The 17,360-nt window shown below is 47.2% G+C and overlaps 1 protein-coding gene across 1 annotated transcript in view; it reads left to right on the top strand.

The window, feature by feature from the left end:
• Ust (uronyl 2-sulfotransferase) overlaps positions 1-17,360 on the top strand; it is a 284,603-nt gene that overhangs the window by 183,880 nt on the left and 83,363 nt on the right. The window contains exon 5 of the mRNA XM_052750995.1: positions 6,162-6,315. Within this exon, the coding sequence (XP_052606955.1) occupies positions 6,162-6,315 (154 nt within the window). The remainder of the gene's footprint in view (positions 1-6,161; positions 6,316-17,360) is intronic.

Raw genomic sequence — 17,360 nt, 5'->3', positions numbered from 1 at the left:
CTTAAAGGACCTGCATTTATAGCAAATTTTTGTTTTGCTTTTTTCTCCCATTTATCTTTCTCCGTTAAGAATGGCCTTCTTATCTGACATGCAGGCAAGAACAGCAATGTAAAATGCTGTCCTGTGCGCGCTGGGCTGGTCTCTAGTTAGCTGACTTCATGTAGCTGTTGCTCAGCTCCTTGCTCTTTGCTCATTTTCTTCTGAGTCCGAAGGAACTCTTTGGCTCTGTTCATCCCACCAATCAGGTGTTACTGCAGTGGCTGTGGAGACCTCTTCCTGCCAGAACCCTACCAGCTCAGCAGAGAGCTCCGGTTTGGCCTGGGTCTGTAGGGTTTTTCCCTAGGGTGTTCTCTGATACCTATTTTGAACTCCTTGGAAATGTGGGCCAGACAAATGTTTATTCCTCTGGATGAAGGGAGAACTGAGTCCAAACCACCCTGGCCTAGAAGGTGCTGTTCTTTGTGGGGACACTGAAGACGGGCCTTTCGTGTTTGTGCGTTGCAGCTCCTTATGTCTTTCACTGGTTGTTGAAGTAACTTTAGGATATATATATATATAATATATATATATATATTATATATATATATATATATATATATATATATATATATATATATATATATATATATATATATATATATATATATATATATATATATATATATATATATATTTAAATCTCAACTCTTCAACATCAGCAGCCTCTCTGGAGTGTGTCTTTGATGAGTATTCTGCACCGACTGCAGCTTGTCTCTCCTGACACCCCACCCCACCTCTGCCCTTTGTTATTTGTCTTCTGAACTTTTGTGGGGACCAGAGGATAATATTTTGTCCCAGTCTAGACTTTCTCTCCCCCCTCAGTTGTGTTCTCCTTGCTGTGATGACTTTGTAAACTACAACAGGACCTGAGGCCACTGAAGCCGTCAAGTAAACCATAGGGTTCTCGTGCTGAAAATGTCAGCCTTCTTCTGTAGCAGGAATCTTAAAAGTTCTTATTTATAAAATCAAACCTGAGGCCAGTTATTGGGGTGAACGCTGGAAGATCAGAGAAGCAGAACAAGCCACAGCTAACCTCACCTCGCCAGTTCCTCAGCTGGTCCTGTTTCCTCAGACTGGAAGCCTCTGAGTCCTCATCCAGAATGAATCTCAGCTGAACTGCTGCTAGAAACCTGAAAGCTTAACCAGCCAAATGCTTCTAGTTCCTGGTCCTCACACCTTATATACCTTTCTGCTTTCTACCACCACTCCCTGGGATTAAAGGCGTGAGTCACCATGCCTGGCTGTTTCCAGTGTGGCCTTGAACTCACAGAGATTCATGCCTCCAGAAGGCTAGGATTAAAGGTGTGAGTGCCACCATTTTCTAGCCTCTGTATCTAGTGGCTGTTCCGTTCTCTGACCCCAGATAAGTTTATTAGGGTGCACAATGTTTTGGGGAACACATTGCCACCACATTCTTCCTTTAACCTTTCTTGTTTTAGTTTTGGTTTTTTTGAGACAGGATTTCCCTGTGTAGCCCTGACTGTCCTGCAAGATGTTCTGTAGATCAGGCTGGCCTCGAACTCGCAGAGACTGGCTTGTCTCCGCTTCCCAAGTGCTGGGATTAAAGATGTGGGCCACCATCGCCCAGCTCCCTTAACCTTTCTTATCCCTCCTTTTTACCCAGGGTTCTCCCTGACACCCCCAATTTCTGTTTCCTCCGCTCACAGGATAGCCCCAAAGCCAACAGTGACTTGTGAAGGAAAGGTATAAAGAGAAGGAAGGAACAAAGGGACTCAGCCGGGGAGGCTGCTGCTGCCAGCAGAGGCATTTGACACTTTCTCAAGTGAAGTCGGAATTACTATGGGAACAGAGCTTGAAAGCAGCTGCCCTTTGAAGGCATCCTTTTTAACCAAGCCAATCAGACCGCAACACTCCCACAATCCACTTTAGTTTCTGCCTCTCTTCTCTAGATGTTGACTTTGCTCCTGTTCTCATTAGCAGTGGGATCCCTTTGGATTCTGATCCCTTTAATGTTGACCCAGAAGCTTCAACCTTGGAAAATCAAAATAAAGAGAAAAAAATGGATGCAGGGTATTTAACACTGTCCCCACCTACTTACACAGAGCTAGGCGCTGGAGTTCAAGGTGAGAGCTTTATTGCGAGCTCTCCCTATTTAGATCTTAATTTGTCTCCCTCAGCTTTGTACTGTGGGGAGCAGGCCTCTGTGGCCATGAATTCAGCCATCACAGTAGCCCATCCAGGACAAGCATAGTCTGAGTTTTCCCTCAGATCACTTTGATTCTTTTCCCCCCTTATCATTTCATCTTCCTCTCTGAGCAGGAACCCTGATGTCATCAGCCCAGTCACTTCTTTTCTTTCCTTCAGGCCATTGTCACCAGCTCCCCACAGCAAGTGCTGACTCCACTTCCCTCCCCTCAGTGCAAGCTAGAGAGCAGAGTCTACTGCTGGTATGCACAGCCAGCCTTGACATCTTCAACTGCTGGTGTGCACAGCCAGACTTGACGTCTTCTGCTGGTGTGCACAGCCAGCCTCGGCGTCTTCTACTGGTGTGCACAGCCAGCCTCAACGACGTCTTCTACTGGTGTGCACAGCCAGCCTCGACGTCTTCTGCTGGTGTACACAGCCAGCCTCGACGTCTTCTACTGGTGTGCATAGCCAGACTTGACATCTTCTACTGGTGTGCACAGGCAGCCTTGACGTCTTCTGCTGGTGTGCACAGGCAGCCTCGACGTCTTCTGCTGGTGTACACAGCCAGCCTCGACGTCTTCTACTGGTGTGCACAGCCAGACTTGACGTCTTCTGCTGGTGTGCACAGCCAGCCTCGACGTCTTCTACTGGTGTGCACAGCCAGCCTCGACGTCTTCTGCTGGTGTACACAGCCAGCCTCGACGTCTTCTACTGGTGTGCACAGCCAGACTTGACGTCTTCTACTGGTGTGTACAGCCAGCCTCGACGTCTTCTGCTGGTGTACACAGCCAGCCTCGACGTCTTCTACTGGTGTGCACAGCCAGACTTGACGTCTTCTACTGGTGTGTACAGCCAGCCTCGACGTCTTCTACTGGTGTGTACAGCCAGCCTCGACGTCTTCTACTGGTGTACACAGCCAGCCTCGACGTCTTCTACTGGTGTACACAGCCAGCCTCGATGTCTTCTACTGGTGTGCACAGCCAGACTTGACGTCTTCTACTGGTGTGCACAGCCAGCCTTGGCATCTTCCTGCCTGTGTCTTCATGTCCAGTGAGACGCTGCCTATTGGTCTACATGACAGAGAGGTTCTGCTGGTCAGCAGTGGTCGTCGTCCCTTACACAAAGGTGGCTATGCCATCGAGGTCTGTAATCTCTCTGTGCCTTCTTCATCGTCCCGTTCCCTGGAGTTATTACTGTAGTTTCTGTTTATCATCATTGTGAACCCAGTCTGTTAAGAGAGGATGAGAAATCCAGGGTTTGTGTTTCTGCAGGTTAGCTGGGGATCGGCACAGCTAGCTCCTAGGACTATAGTGAGCCATCTGTCCATTAGCGCAGATGTCATCTGGCTTACATCCCAGAATGGACAGGATTCATTTTAGCAGGGCGAACCTCACTTAGGTGCAACATGTCTTCCTATATGTCAGTACTGGGGAATCCAAATGAGCATGTTTGCATCCTGGGGCCTGAAATTCACAGCTGGAGAGTCCTCCCTTTGTGTTCCTTTAGAATCTTCTTGCTTTCTTGTACACGCATGATGACAACCTTGAGTATCATTTCTCAGGTACTTTTTGTTTGAGACAGGGTCTCTCTGGCCTGGAGCTTCAAAGAATAGGCTAAGCTAGCTGGTCAGTGAGTTCCAGGGTCCTCCTTTCTCTGCCTCACATTTCACCATTGCTGGAATAACAAGCACACGGCTCCATGCCCAGCTTTTTACATGGGGGCCAAATTCAGCTCCTCTTGGACAGCAAATACTTTACTGACTGAGCCATGTCCCCAGTCTTTAGTGTCTTTTTTTTTTTTTTTTCCCCGAGACAGGGTTTCTCTGTGTAGCTTTGCGCCTTTCCTGGATCTCGCTCTGTAGACCAGACTGGCCTTGAACTCACAGATATCCGCCTGTCTCTGCCTCCTGAGTGCTAGGATTAAAGGTGTGCACCACCACCGCCCGGCTAGTGTCTTCTTATTAAATGTCTTTAAATACACAAATATGCTGGGTTCAACCGTGTATGAATTAATGCACACAAACATATTGGTGACTTGTTATATCTACTTTGCTCTAGCAATACAAGCCTTATACTGACAGAAGCTGAACAACCCGGAAGCACGCATGAAAGCATCCCTGTCTGTATTTAGTCACCACCTGTTGAGTGCCTACTGTGTGCTATACACCGCTAGATGACATACGCCCTGGCCACAGGAGACTCATAGTCTGTTGTGAGAGACAGGCATGTCAACACAGTAGGAAAGCCGGAATTCAGGAGCTGAGAACACCGAGGTCAATTGCTAACGGTGTATAAAACCTGGTGCACCTGAGGCCCGAACAAGATCTCAACTTCAGGGCAGATTTAGGTTGAGGTCATGAGATCCTGAGCTACATGAGATCCTGACTCCAAAAAACAACAGAACTGTTACTGAAGTTATAAGATTATGACTCAGGCTGGGTTTTGAATGGTGAGCAGATAGTTCTCTAGCAAGAGAGGTGGGAGCTGGATCCTATCAGCTGTTTTATCTGAATATTTTCTGTCCCTTGGTAAAATGCTAAACACTTTCATCAGATGGGGGTTGCAGGTTCTCTCCAGAAGTCAACAGAACCTCATCACAGGCCATAGGTTCTCTCCTAAGATCACTAGAAAGTGGTCTCTGCCCAGAGCCTGAGCTCTTGCTACAAGCCCCTCCCTGGGATCACCTCCTTTGAGCAGTTCAGAGGGCGGGGTAGGAGGTAGAGGGTAGGGGGAAGTAGGGGGTGAGAGGGTGAGAACCTGAAGGGAATTTCAGGTTCCTGACGTTGGTCTTGAAGGTCTTGCACTTGGACAGGCTCTTACTGCAGATGTGGAATCCTGTGGAAATATTAAAGCTGGAGCAGCCATCTGGAACCACCCTGTGGCCCCCTGGCCCAAGTCTACCCTGGGATAGCCATGCATGCAGCCCAACACAAAACCTGAAAAGCTACTTAATCCATTGAGAAACACTGCTCAGGTCTTTGTTTAGAACTCAGCTGCATAGTTCTAGAGCACGGACTTTGTAGATGACAACATCTGTCACAGTGTCACATGTTGGACATGCCTGGTAGATACATACTTCAGTTGTTGTTTTCAGATGGAGTCTCATTATGTAGCTTAGACTGTTCTCAAACTCACAGTTCTCCCGTTTCAGCCTCCTCCATGCTGGGGAATAATTCCATCACCTGAGGATAATTATCTTGATTTGCACTTCTTTCTTATATCTTTGCATCATTACTTTTCTTAACTCTGGAATTTTCTTTCTATGGAATATTCTGGATCCAGATGACCTGTGTTCATCTCCTGGCATAGTCACACATTATTCATCCTCTTTATGCCTCAGTTTCCCCAGGCATAATGGGGATAACTCTGGTTTTTAGTCCATGGAAGATGGGAGGTCTTCCCTGAGTTTTCTGTGTCAAGTATTAAGAATATGGTGAATAGTAAATATGCAGTGACGGTGACTGTTTCCAATCCAATCACCTTAGAGCACTTGGCTAAAATGATGTGAATTACAATATAGAAGTGCTGTGTCACCACCAAGGGATTCAGACTCAAGCAATGGATTGAAACAATCACCAAGGGCCACCTGTTTGCCGGTGGGTTCTGCACCAGCCACTGGGAATACAAGGTCTAGTCCTCGACAAAGCTGTACCTACTGAGAAACCAGACATTTGTACCTTGACACTGTCACATGGCATGATACGTACAGTGCTTTCCTTAAAAAAAAAACAAAAAACAAAAAACTGGTCTTACAGTGTCTGGATGGGCATCTGGATCATGAGTTTCTGTTTCCTGCATGGTAACAAAATGCCTATCAATTTACAGTTGCCTGTTAAAGTGGTGGGAGGCACCTCAGAAAATGGGCAATGGTTGGATTCAGTTAACCTAGAGGGAAAATTTGTCCCAGCAGGTCTTATTTTCTTGCAGAAGGGATGAGTTGTAACAGACTCCTTGTTTGTGTGCCCTGTGTGTTAGGTTTGGAGGAGACCAGCCCGTCTACATCAACATCATTAGAGACCCCGTCAGCAGGTTTCTGTCCAACTATTTTTTCCGTCGCTTTGGAGACTGGAGAGGGGAACAGAATCACATGATCCGCACCCCCAGCATGAGGCAAGAGGAACGCTACCTGGTAAGTTCTGTTGCATGGCCCAGGTGGCTCTCTGCTGCCTTGTTGTGGTGAATCCAGGTTGGGAGCTCCCCACACCATGGAAGCCTTTGTGGGTGAGAACTTGTTCCAGATGACCCCGCGCACTTCAGCTGATTCCAGAGTGGCTTTGCTCAGTTTTTATTGCTGAGTTTTAGGACATTCCTTGGGAGTCCTGACCTGCCACTCCTGTTGTTAAGAACAAATGTGTTTGGCGATCTCTCTCAGAGGGTTGCAATGTTTGTTCTCATTCTTCATCCTATTCAGTTCCCATGGCAACCTCTTGAGGGAGTGGGTTTTCATATGAGGACCTTGAGACTCCAAAGGGACCTAGAAGTCCTGTACCCCAAGGGTGCACCTTGGAGTTGCTAGTCCTCTGACTTCAAGCTTTCCTCCTATGACTGTCTGCAGTGCTGAACTTGGCTTTTCCGAATCTCCAGACTAATGTTGGCCTCCAGTTGTTTAAAAAGAGCACAGGAATTACTCACAAAAATGGAAGGCTGAGCTGTGTGCCTCATTCCAGCCTGCCACACACCAGAATGAAAGGCACGTTTCTCATCTATTCATGACATAGGGACAGAAGCTTACTCAGGAGCTCTGAGCTCCAGTTTCATGTGTAGACTTGGTAATCCCCCAAGACACTTCATGGTAATGATTCTTAAAAGTTTTCTAAGCATTTCAATATTTCTTCATTTCCCTAAAGATCAGTGATTTTTTAATTTTTTTTTTTGTTTAGTTTAGTTTAGTTTATGGTGTCAAGTGCCCTAATCTTTGTCTTTAAATTACCAGTTAGGAGTATGGCTACTGATAGATTTTATTTGGTGACATGATGTATGTAGTCAAAATACAGACTCACTTCCCAAAGGAATAACATTTTCTAATTATCTTTGTTGTTTGTATTGACTCTTATGATAGGTCTATGTTCTTTTTAAAAGAGTACATCCTATTTAATTAAAAATATATTTCAAAGATCTGACTTAGTCTTAATACTAAGAAAATGCTGAGAAGGAAAAGATATAGAAATGAATTGTCTCTTTTTTTATTGAAAATAGATTCTTCTCTTATCCAATACATCTCAACCACAGTTTCCTCTCCCTCCACTCCTCCCAGCTCCCTCCCCTCAACCTCAACCTCCCCTCTCCCCCAGACCCGCTCCCCCTCTGTTTCCCCTTAGAAAGGAGCAGACCTCCAAAAGACAACAACCAAAAATGACAAAATAGATACAATAAGATGAAACAAAAGCCCTCATATCAAGGCTGGACAAGGCAACCCAATAGGAGGAAAAGAGTCCCAAGAGCAGGCAAAAGAGTCAGAGACACATTGGCTCCCACAATTAGGAGTCCCACCAAAACACCAAGCTAACAGCCATAACATACATGCAGAGGACCTTGCACAGACCCATGCAGGTTCTATGATTGCCACTTCAGTTTCTGTGAGGCCACATGAGCCCTACTTTAGTGATTCAGTGAGTCATGTTCTCTGGTGTCCTCCATCCCCTCTGACTTCTACAATCTTTCCTCCTCCTCCTCTTCTATGGGGTTCTCCAAGCTCTGAGGGGAGAGACCCAATGGAGACCTCCAATTTAGATTATCTCTCCACATAGTGTCTGGCTGTGAGTCTCTGCACCTGCTCCCATCTGCTGCAGGGAGAAGCCTCTCTGATGAGGACTGAACAGGCACTGATCTATTAGGAATTATTTCATTGTTGTTGGTTTTTTTTTTTTTTTTTTTTTTTGCCAGTTGTGTTTGGTTCTACCCTTGGTCTCCCCAGTTCCTGGTCATTCAGGCAGTGTAGGCCATGGGCTCCCTCTTGTGAAGTGGGCCTCGAGTTAAACCCAGATATTGGTTGGCCACTCAAACAAGTTCTGTGCTACCATTGTCCCAGCACATTGTGCAGGTAGGACAGATTGTAGATCAAAGGTTGTTGTTGGGGGTTTTTTGGTTTGTTTGTCTGTTTGTTTTTGTTTTTTCCAGACAGGGTTTCTCCATGTAGTTTTGGTGCCTGTCCTGGATCTCACTCTGTAGACCAGGCTGGCCTCGAACTCACAGAGATCTGCCTGGCTCTGCCTCCCGAGTGCTGGGATTAAAGGCATGTGCCACCGCCGCCCAGCCTAAATCAAAGGTTTTGTGGCTGGGTTGGTGTCCAGGTTTCTCTTGCAGTAGCCCGGAGAGTACCTTTGCCCACCAAAGAGACTAGAATGTAGGGGTGAAGGCTCCATGCGGGCACCAGCTTGATCTCTGTGCGTTCAGTGAGCTGTGTGGATGCTGTCCTCCACAACAAGGCTCCACTGTCAAGTTTTTGGAGAGCTACCCTCTGTCCCAGCATCAGCCTGGGTTGTTTGGGGATCTCCATGGGAGGCCACGAGTCTTCCAAGTTTTGTCTTTCACATAGCATGTGGGAGTTGAGGGGAATCATCTGGATTCTTCTACTCTGTCAGACCTTAGTGCCATTCTGTAGATCAGTGGTTCTCAACCTTCAGGATGTTGCGACCCTTTAATACAGTTCCTCATGCTGTGGTGACCGCCCCCAACCATAAAATTATTTCATGGCTACTTCATAACTGTAATTTTGCTACAGTTATGAATCGCAATGTAAATTATCTGATACGCAGGATGTCTGACATGTGACTCCTGTGAAAGGGTCTTTTGAGTCCTGAAGGGGTCATGACCCACAGGTTGAGAACTGCTGCTGTAGAGCAGTCTACATGTCACAGTCCTCCACAGTTTGCATAAGTAATGAACTATCGTCTTTAGAAGGAGAAATTGCAGACTGGGAGTGAGGCATGGTTCGGTGGGTTTTCTTTTGCTTTTTGTCATTTTCAGTGCTGAGAATCAAATCCAGGGCTTCCCACGTGCTAGGCAAGTGCTCTATCCCCAAGCTACCTCCCCAGCCCTAGACTATGGGGTTTTTTTTTGTTTGGTTTTGTGTTTGTTCGTTTGTTTGTTTTTTGAGACAGGGTTTCTCTGTGTAGTTTTGGTGCTTGTTCTGGATCTCGCTCTGTAGACCAGGCTGGCCTCAAATCACAGAGATCCGCCTGGCTCTGCCTCCCAAGTGCTGGGATTAAAGGTGTGCACCAACGCTGCCTGACCTAGATTATGTTTTTAGAAGTTCCCGATATTGAAAGCTGCACAGGTAAGTGCCTAGGTAGATTCTGTTTTGAGAGGTTCTAGGGACATTCCCTGATGGAATTTTACCCTCAGTGACTTGATGGTGCCCTCTTCCCAGAAATGAACGCTGTGCTCTGGACATGGTTGTTTCAGCTGAGCTCACCAGATTGCTTCTTGGCCAGGCTCCCCAGTGTGGCAGAGGGAAAACTGGGGGTGGGCGTGGGGGTTTGGGAGGAGAGCCCGAGTGTTCCCATCTGCCCTGGTCTGACCCTGTTCAAGGCTGTTTTCTTCTTCAGAGAATAGTTTGTTTATTTGGAAAATGGTCTATTGCTTTTTTCTTTTCTAATAGTTGAAACGTCTTTTTTTTTTCCATCTCTATAGTCTCATGATAGAAAACTGTCCCAGTCAGACCCATCTTCAATTTGGCAAGCCTGGATGGTCAGTTGTGTGAATCAAAAAAGAGGATTGTTTGTTTCTCTGTGGGGCATAGACAGCTGTGGGGAGACAGTGTTTTCTCAGCAAAACTGAGAGGATGCCACCTCAGCTGAACTGAGCAGGTCACCCCCTTGGGGACTGTGCACCAGGCCACTCCCTGCATGCCACATGCCCACAGACTCAGTGCTGGCCTGAATCGGGGCTCTCTTCTAGATCTCAGTGCCCTGACACCTCTCGATTTATCCAGCTGCCAAAAATCTCAGTGTGCTCTTGCTCCAAAGTCTGGTGGCACTTCTTAGTGTTCAGCTGAGCCAGCTTCTAGCTGAAGGGTCCGGAGAGGGGCCGGTACCTTGCTGCAGTGGGTGGTTTGGAAAACGATGGAAGGGGATACTGGACTCTGTATGCCTTGTGGAGGTGATGAGGTCACTTCCTCTTTACACAGGTGTGGGACCGGCAGCGTGGGTCGGGGAGTGGAAGGAGTACAAACCTCCCAGTCTCGCAGTGTGACAAACACCCTTCAGACCTTATGTTTTATCTTGTGAATGTAAAGAGAAAGAGGACCCAGCCAAGCACTGCATTTTCTGGGCAGAATTGTTTCCTGTATTACCTGCTGCAATGTCGCCTACACGTCTTCGTCTTTACAGAGACAACCACTAAAACCATTTGTTTGAGGTGGGGGCTATAGCTCTGTTGGTAGAGTGCTTGCCTAATAGGCATGAAGCCCTAGTGTTCGATCCCCAGTATTTCATAAACGGGCGCCAGCAGTTGGGAGGTGGAAGCGGGAAGTTTAAGGTCAAGCATTTTCTGGTTCTTTATAATTTCGAGAAACATCTAGTTTTTGTCAAACTTGCTGTTTCTTTCCAAAACATTCTTTATTGACATTTACCAGTGAATAATGTTTAGATGAATTAACGACACACAGATGATTGACCTGAGGAAAGGCAGTGGCCACAGGCTCAACTATCTTTGTCTTCTCAGTCCCACAGACTAAGGCTGGCAAGGGATACCAGGACCCAGATCCTTCGTAATGAGAGCATGAACTGGAAGCATCTGGGAGTTTTTGAGAGGAAAGCAAGAGACAGGGCTATGCTGGCTAATTTATGTCAACTTGACACAGACTAGAGTCATCTGAAAGGCAGGAACCCCAATTGAGAAAATGTCTTCATAGATCAGGCTGGAGGCAAGCCTGTAGAGCACTTTCTTAATTAGTAGTTAATGGAGGAGGACCCAGTCCATGGTGGGTGGTGCCATCCCTGGGCTGGTGGTCCTCGGTTCTATAAGAAAGCAGGCTGAGCAAACCATGGGGAGCAAGCCAGTCAGCAGCACCCCTCCCTAGCCTCGACATCAGCTCCTGCCTCCAGGTTCCTGCCCTGCTTGAGTTCCTGCCCTCACTGTTTCTGATGATGAACTGTTACATGGAACTGTGCATGAAATGAACCCTTTCTTCCACAAGTTGCCTTTGTGGTGTTTCATCACAGCGAGAGTAACCCCTAAGACAAGGGCTTTTCCTGCCAAGCTTCGCCCTTTCTAGACTCTGAGCCTCTGCGAGACTGGGTTTCCTGTGCTGTCCATTTTCGCTCAGCCAGATGTGCGTCTATAACTCTGCTCGCCTTTTCCCAACAGCTGTGCACACTTCGATGGTGGAATATTTATCATGTCAAGCTTCATCCTCAGTTATAACTGCTGCCCCAATGAGCCACCCCGCTACTTCAAGGGCAAGAAGGCATGGGGAGCATGTTCCCATCGAGTAAGCTGCCTCTGTGATACGAGTCATTCAACTTGGCTAGAAACCATGGAAATAATGCCTGTTTCAAAGAAAGACTATGTAATTGACAGCTTCTTAATTCATAAGGAATCCAGTGAGTCATGTTGGCCTTCTTAGATTCTGGAGAAGCCTGACAGTGGGTCAGAATCAGCTGGTTTTTACTTTTTTTTTTTTTAATTCTTGCTAATTGTTTGAGTTAGCCTAGAAAATAATGGGTTTCCTTCTGACCTTTTATGTGTGTGTATGTGTGTGTGTGTGTGTGTGTGTGTGTGTGTGTGTGTGTGTGTGTGTGTGTGTATGTGCCTGTGTGTCATTGTGTCTTGCTCAAAAACTTCCTCCCCAATGCTGTCCCCTGTCCCTCCTCTTACCCTCTCTCCAGTCTCCTTCCTGTCCCTCAAATGTCCCCTGCTGCAGAAAGTTATGCATTTTAATTTGCCTGAGCATTTGGACTCTGGACATCATTAGCCTGGGAGCTATAGGTGTGAAATGCTGGCGGGTGGAACTTTCCACTCCGTCTTCACTGGCTCTGATGTCTCAGTCATTCTGAGAATGAAGCCTTGAGCTTTCCCTCCATTCTGAAACATCATTTTTCTTTAAGAAGAAAAACCAGTAAAGGGTTTGATTTTTAAGTGTTTCAGCAGATAACGGTGTCTCCAGAATCTTTCTGGAGGATGGAAAGGAAGCCTTTGCTCTCTAGCTACAACAGACTTGGCCTCTGATTGCAGGCCAGTGAAGGGCCTGGGGCTTGGTGTATTGCTGCCTGCTTTTCAACTGTGCTAGCTGGTGAATCAGCCAGAGATTGGCCTCTGTGGGCCTCACTTGTCTGATCTGTACAATGGGACTGTTGATTATCTTCTTAGCCTTTCTCTTGGGTCATTGGGAGAACCAGTTAAGCCCTCTATGCAGAACCTGAAAACCTCTATGGGAACCTAAAATCCTTCAAGAACACGTATCAGTATTGATATGTCTGTACCCTTGGCTCTGTTAATGGATCTTTGTGGCCTAAAAATGGTCCCTTTGCTCAGTAGTGACATTTCAAGAGACAACTGCTAGTATTCTAGTGAAAGGGACCTTCCCCCACCTCCCAACCCCTCTAGGCTGGAGCTTCCCTGCTCAGGGTTCCGGCAAAGGCTGCTGCTTTTATGGGGCACGTGACATGCAGGGCTGAGCCTTGAACTATCAGGTCTGCTGCCCCTGCTAAGGTCTCATATGGCCTCACGGGACCCCATCCATAGGGGTATTTGTATTCCCAAGAGCTGGGGATACATCGTGATCCCAGTCGGCTGGCAGCCATGTGTCCCGTGTCTATTTGCTTGGAGCTCATGTCAACACTGAGTTATGAAGTCATATGATCAGTATGCCCTGCCTCTCTGAGGACTAGAGGGACTGGAGGATCCCAAATGTCCTGCTATGGGGAAGACAAGGTCCTGGGGCCCAGGAGCCCCTGCCTGAGAGATAGTCTTTCACGTTCCGCTGCAGATATCTTATAAGCAAAAGCCACTGTGTGAGATGTACAATATTTTGGGTCATCTGGCAAACAAGGGTGGGGAGAGAGAGAGAGAGAGAGAGAGAGAGAGAGAGAGAGAGAGAGCAGAGAACTATCAAGGAGTTTTGGAACAAAGGAGAAACAGAGCTTGAAGCCTTGTGAGGTGGAGATTAGAATGCCACCAACCACCTCCCGAGCTGCCCTCAGAGAGCGTCAGCAGTACCCACGCCTCCATCATCTCTATTGTTTTCAATGTGCTTGTCTTCCAAACTCCCATAGAATAACCCACTGATCTCTGAGCACTCTGGTTTTTCCAGCCTGAAGTTTAAATACCACCCCAATCCTCCCCAAAACATATGGTCAAGTCTGTCATATACCCCACTCCTGGTACCAATTTCTATCTTAGTTAGGGGGTTTTATTGCCGTGATAAAACACTATTACCAAAAAGTAACTTGGGAAAAAGTGTATTTCATCCTATAGCTTGTAACCCATCATTAAGGAAAGTCAGGGCAGGAACCTGGAGGCAGGAGCTGATGCAGAGGCCATGGAGGAACACTGCTTACTGGCTTGTTCCCATGGCTTGCTCGGTTTACTTTCTTATAAACCCCAGGGCCACCTGCTCAGGGGTGGCCCCACCCACAGTGGTCTAGGCCCTCTCATAGCTATCGTCAATTTAAAAAATGCCCCACAGGCTTGCCTACAGACCAGTCTTGTAGGAGGCATTTTCTTAATTATGGTTCCCTCTTTTCAGATAACAAATTGACAACAAATAAATAAATAAATAGCAGCAACAAAAAAAACTCAACAACAACCAGGACATCGGGTTCCGGTGTGGCCCCTCATGTTAATGCATTCCCACGTGCAGAGACTAGCATAAGCCCTCTACCCCTTCTTACACACCTATACACCATTGAGGAAGAGTGGAGAAACAAGTGGGGAAAACGAGCCACCGATAAGGGACAATGTGCAGAGCTGTATTAATCACTCAGGTTGCCAGGGAGAGGGAAAACATGGAAGTCAGCAAAAAGATGTGTGTAGTTATGAGAAGGACAGGAACCCAACTGCCGGGGAGGATCCGGAAGTACTACATAGAGTCAGGCCGGGTAAGGATATCCATCACAACACCGGCAGGCCAAGTGCTGGGCCAGTAGAAGCTGTGCAGGAACGGATCCAGTTCCGACCACCAAACACCACTGAGGTTGCCACATAGAGCGGAAGAGCTCCTATTGGATGTAGAAGTGCCAGCTCACCCTTAGCTACTACAGTGATCCAAGTGTGAGATTAGCCAAGGAACCGCTGCTGTCTCCAGCTTGTCATCCTCCTACAAGGAGCAGCTCCAAGTGGGACAGCGAGGCGATGGGAGGGAAGCAGTTAGAAGTCCTTGCCGCTGCTCCTGCTAGTTAGTAACAGATAGTGCAAACCTAAAAAGCTTAGCATAGCATAAGAAGGGCAGAGAGGGGACATGACAGAGAGGGAGGGAGGGATGGGGAGGCGGGGGACAGGTTCATGCAGTGACATGAGTTGTCACTGGCTGGCACTTGTTTAATCAGGAAAGGAGTGACATCCTGGAATGTCCGTTGCAGGCACTGGGGCAGCTTCCCAAAAGAGGAGAAGCCTCTGAGGCTGGAGGGATGGGGTGCAGAGACAGCAGGAATGAAGAGCAGAGGAGGGAATTGCCGCAGATGATGGAACACTCTAGAAAACGTGCACACTCCTGAGAGCAAACAGGCTTCCTCTGTGGCGAACCACCCCTTGGGCTGGAGCCCACAGTGGGGAGGAGCTGGAGGAGAGGCAGCATTTCTCCAGATGTTGTTCCCTGAGGGCGGCTTCCCCTGACCTGCTTTCTCCATGCAAGGTCCCATCAGGACCATCAAACAACCACAGCGGCCACCAGAGCACAGCCAGGTGCATCCCGCTGGCCATCTGTCCGCTGAGCTCATCTGCCCCTCCCTCACTGTGAGTCAGCAATCCCTGCAGCTGTGGGCCAGCACCATACCCTTGCAGGGCCAGGTGGCTGGTATTTACTAAAGCATTGCTTCAGCCTTGGCTGCTCCTGGGAGTCACGGAGGGTGGGGGGTGGTATAGGAATGGAGGGTCGGGGGACGTAGGGGTGGGGGTAGAGTCAAGTCCAAACCACCAATGCTTAAAACATAGTACAGGAATGTGGCTAGTTTATGATGCAGCCTGGACTTGAGGGTTTTTTTTTGTTTTGTTTTTTGTTTTGTTACGTTACTTAAAGGCCCAGAAGTGAGGATGATGTGTAGCTGTGGCTGAGAAATGGTGAATTAGCCACATGTCCACTCTCCCCTGGTGAATTTTCAAGGGCTGTGTTCACTGGAGAAGTGTGCCCCCTTCATGAGTATCCTCTGCTCATTTAGAAAGAGCTGTATTTGCCCCCCTCTAAAATTTTCCCTTTTCTAGACTTTTAATTGACACATACAAATAAAGGTCTTAAGGAAGTCCAGGGACTGGAGAGACGGCTCAGTTGGTAAAGCGCTTGCCGCAGAAGCGTGAGGACGTGAGTTCGGTCCCCCAGAACCCACATAAAAAAGCTGGGTATCCGGTCCAGGAGATGGAGCAGAGGGGGGCGGTGCTTATGTTCAGGCTAAGGACCAGAGGTTGATCCACAGATCATACACACACAAAAAAGTGACAAAAGAACCTATAGCCTTTAAAAGCACCCAGAAGCATGTGTCGGCATGCAGGTACATGTGTCAGCAAGCAGACACACACACACACACACACACACACACACACACACACACATACACACACAATTTTTTTCTTTTAAATTTGGACACACTTATAATCCCAGTGCTGAGAAGATAGAGACCGAAGGCTCCTTGGGACTTGTTAACCAGCCATTCCCACTGACTTGTTAACCAGCCATATGCACTGAATTTGTGAGCTTTACATTTAGTGAGAGACCCTGTCCAAAAAAAAAAAAAAGAAAAGAAAAGAAAAAAATGAGGTGGAGAGTGATTGAGGACAACACCTGGCATTGACCTCTGAGGTCCATTTGTGCATGTGTGCATGAGTGTTTACACACAAACACACACACACACACACACACACACACACACACACACACACACACACACAGTCAGACAGTGTAGTGCAATATCTGTTGTATTTATGAATATCCCATGTGTTTCTTCAGCCAGGCATTTTACTGGAAATCAAAGTAGAGGATGTTTATGACTGGGAAGCCAACGAGTATGGCACACTGCATTTAAGATCTCACTTTAGAAAGCTGGTACTTCCGGCAACAGGCCAGAGTGAGCATTTGGATGAACAGAGTACTTTTACCATGTGGTCCTCACCTCTTCCCTTTCCATAGGTTGGCAGCACACTTGGAATCCGTGGCTGTCTCTTCAGGGGGCTGTGTGACATTCTTTAAGCGCAAACACACTCACACAGTGGCATGTGAAATAAAATGACGTGGGCTCACAGAACCAGGTTTCAAGTGCCGTCAGGAAAGGCTGCCAGAGCCTGCTGTTAGAAGCAATGGGGCGAAGAGCCTCAGAAAGTGAAAAGCCAGTGGCTCCATTAATCTGTGATGAAATTTGAATTTTACACCCCACACTTGTTTTGCAAAAGCTGGCGCACTGCTAGAGTTGTTCCCAATTTCGCTCTGCCGTATTTTCCCTCTGCCCAGCTGTTTTACATACACAGTATAAATTCCCCCAAAGGCTGCCTGACCTCCAAACAAGTTCTTAAAAATATTTTGTCATCTGAAGACAAGGAAAAGTAAGGGTAAGACATCTAAGAGACTTATTGGAGTCTCAGCTTGAATTCTAATTGCAGGCACTTATGAAAATGTCAATATTAACATGAAATAGCTGGCAGTTCTTCTAATAAATGTAAATTGAATTAGATAGTGTGTAATTGGAAAAAGACTCCCTCCCCTCCGCCTCTCAAAACAAGTTGCAGGATCCGTTAGCCGCGGCAGCCTTGCCCTCTAATGGCTGGAGACTGAAGGACAGAGCTAAAAACTTTAGGCTCAAAAAAGCATAGAGACTAGGAAGAGGGAGTGGGGGACGGGTCACCACATCAAGGGCGTATTGTAGATGTCATCAGGAGCAGAGCAGGTGGCCAGATGCTGGGGGAGGGGTGAAGAGGCATCACCTAACATAGAAACTGGTATGTGGCACACACCTCTGTAGTTGGAATTTTCTTTGGTCCGCCAACCAGCTCCCAAACAAAGACATGGAGACTTATTAATTATGAATGCTC

The sequence above is a fragment of the Peromyscus californicus genome, unplaced genomic scaffold (assembly GCF_007827085.1).
Source record: "Peromyscus californicus insignis strain IS unplaced genomic scaffold, ASM782708v3 Scaffold_22__1_contigs__length_63687245, whole genome shotgun sequence".
In the NCBI taxonomy this organism is placed as follows: domain Eukaryota; kingdom Metazoa; phylum Chordata; class Mammalia; order Rodentia; family Cricetidae; genus Peromyscus; species Peromyscus californicus.
Note: the sequence above shows the minus strand (reverse complement) of the source record. Positions and strands in the feature narration are given on the sequence as shown.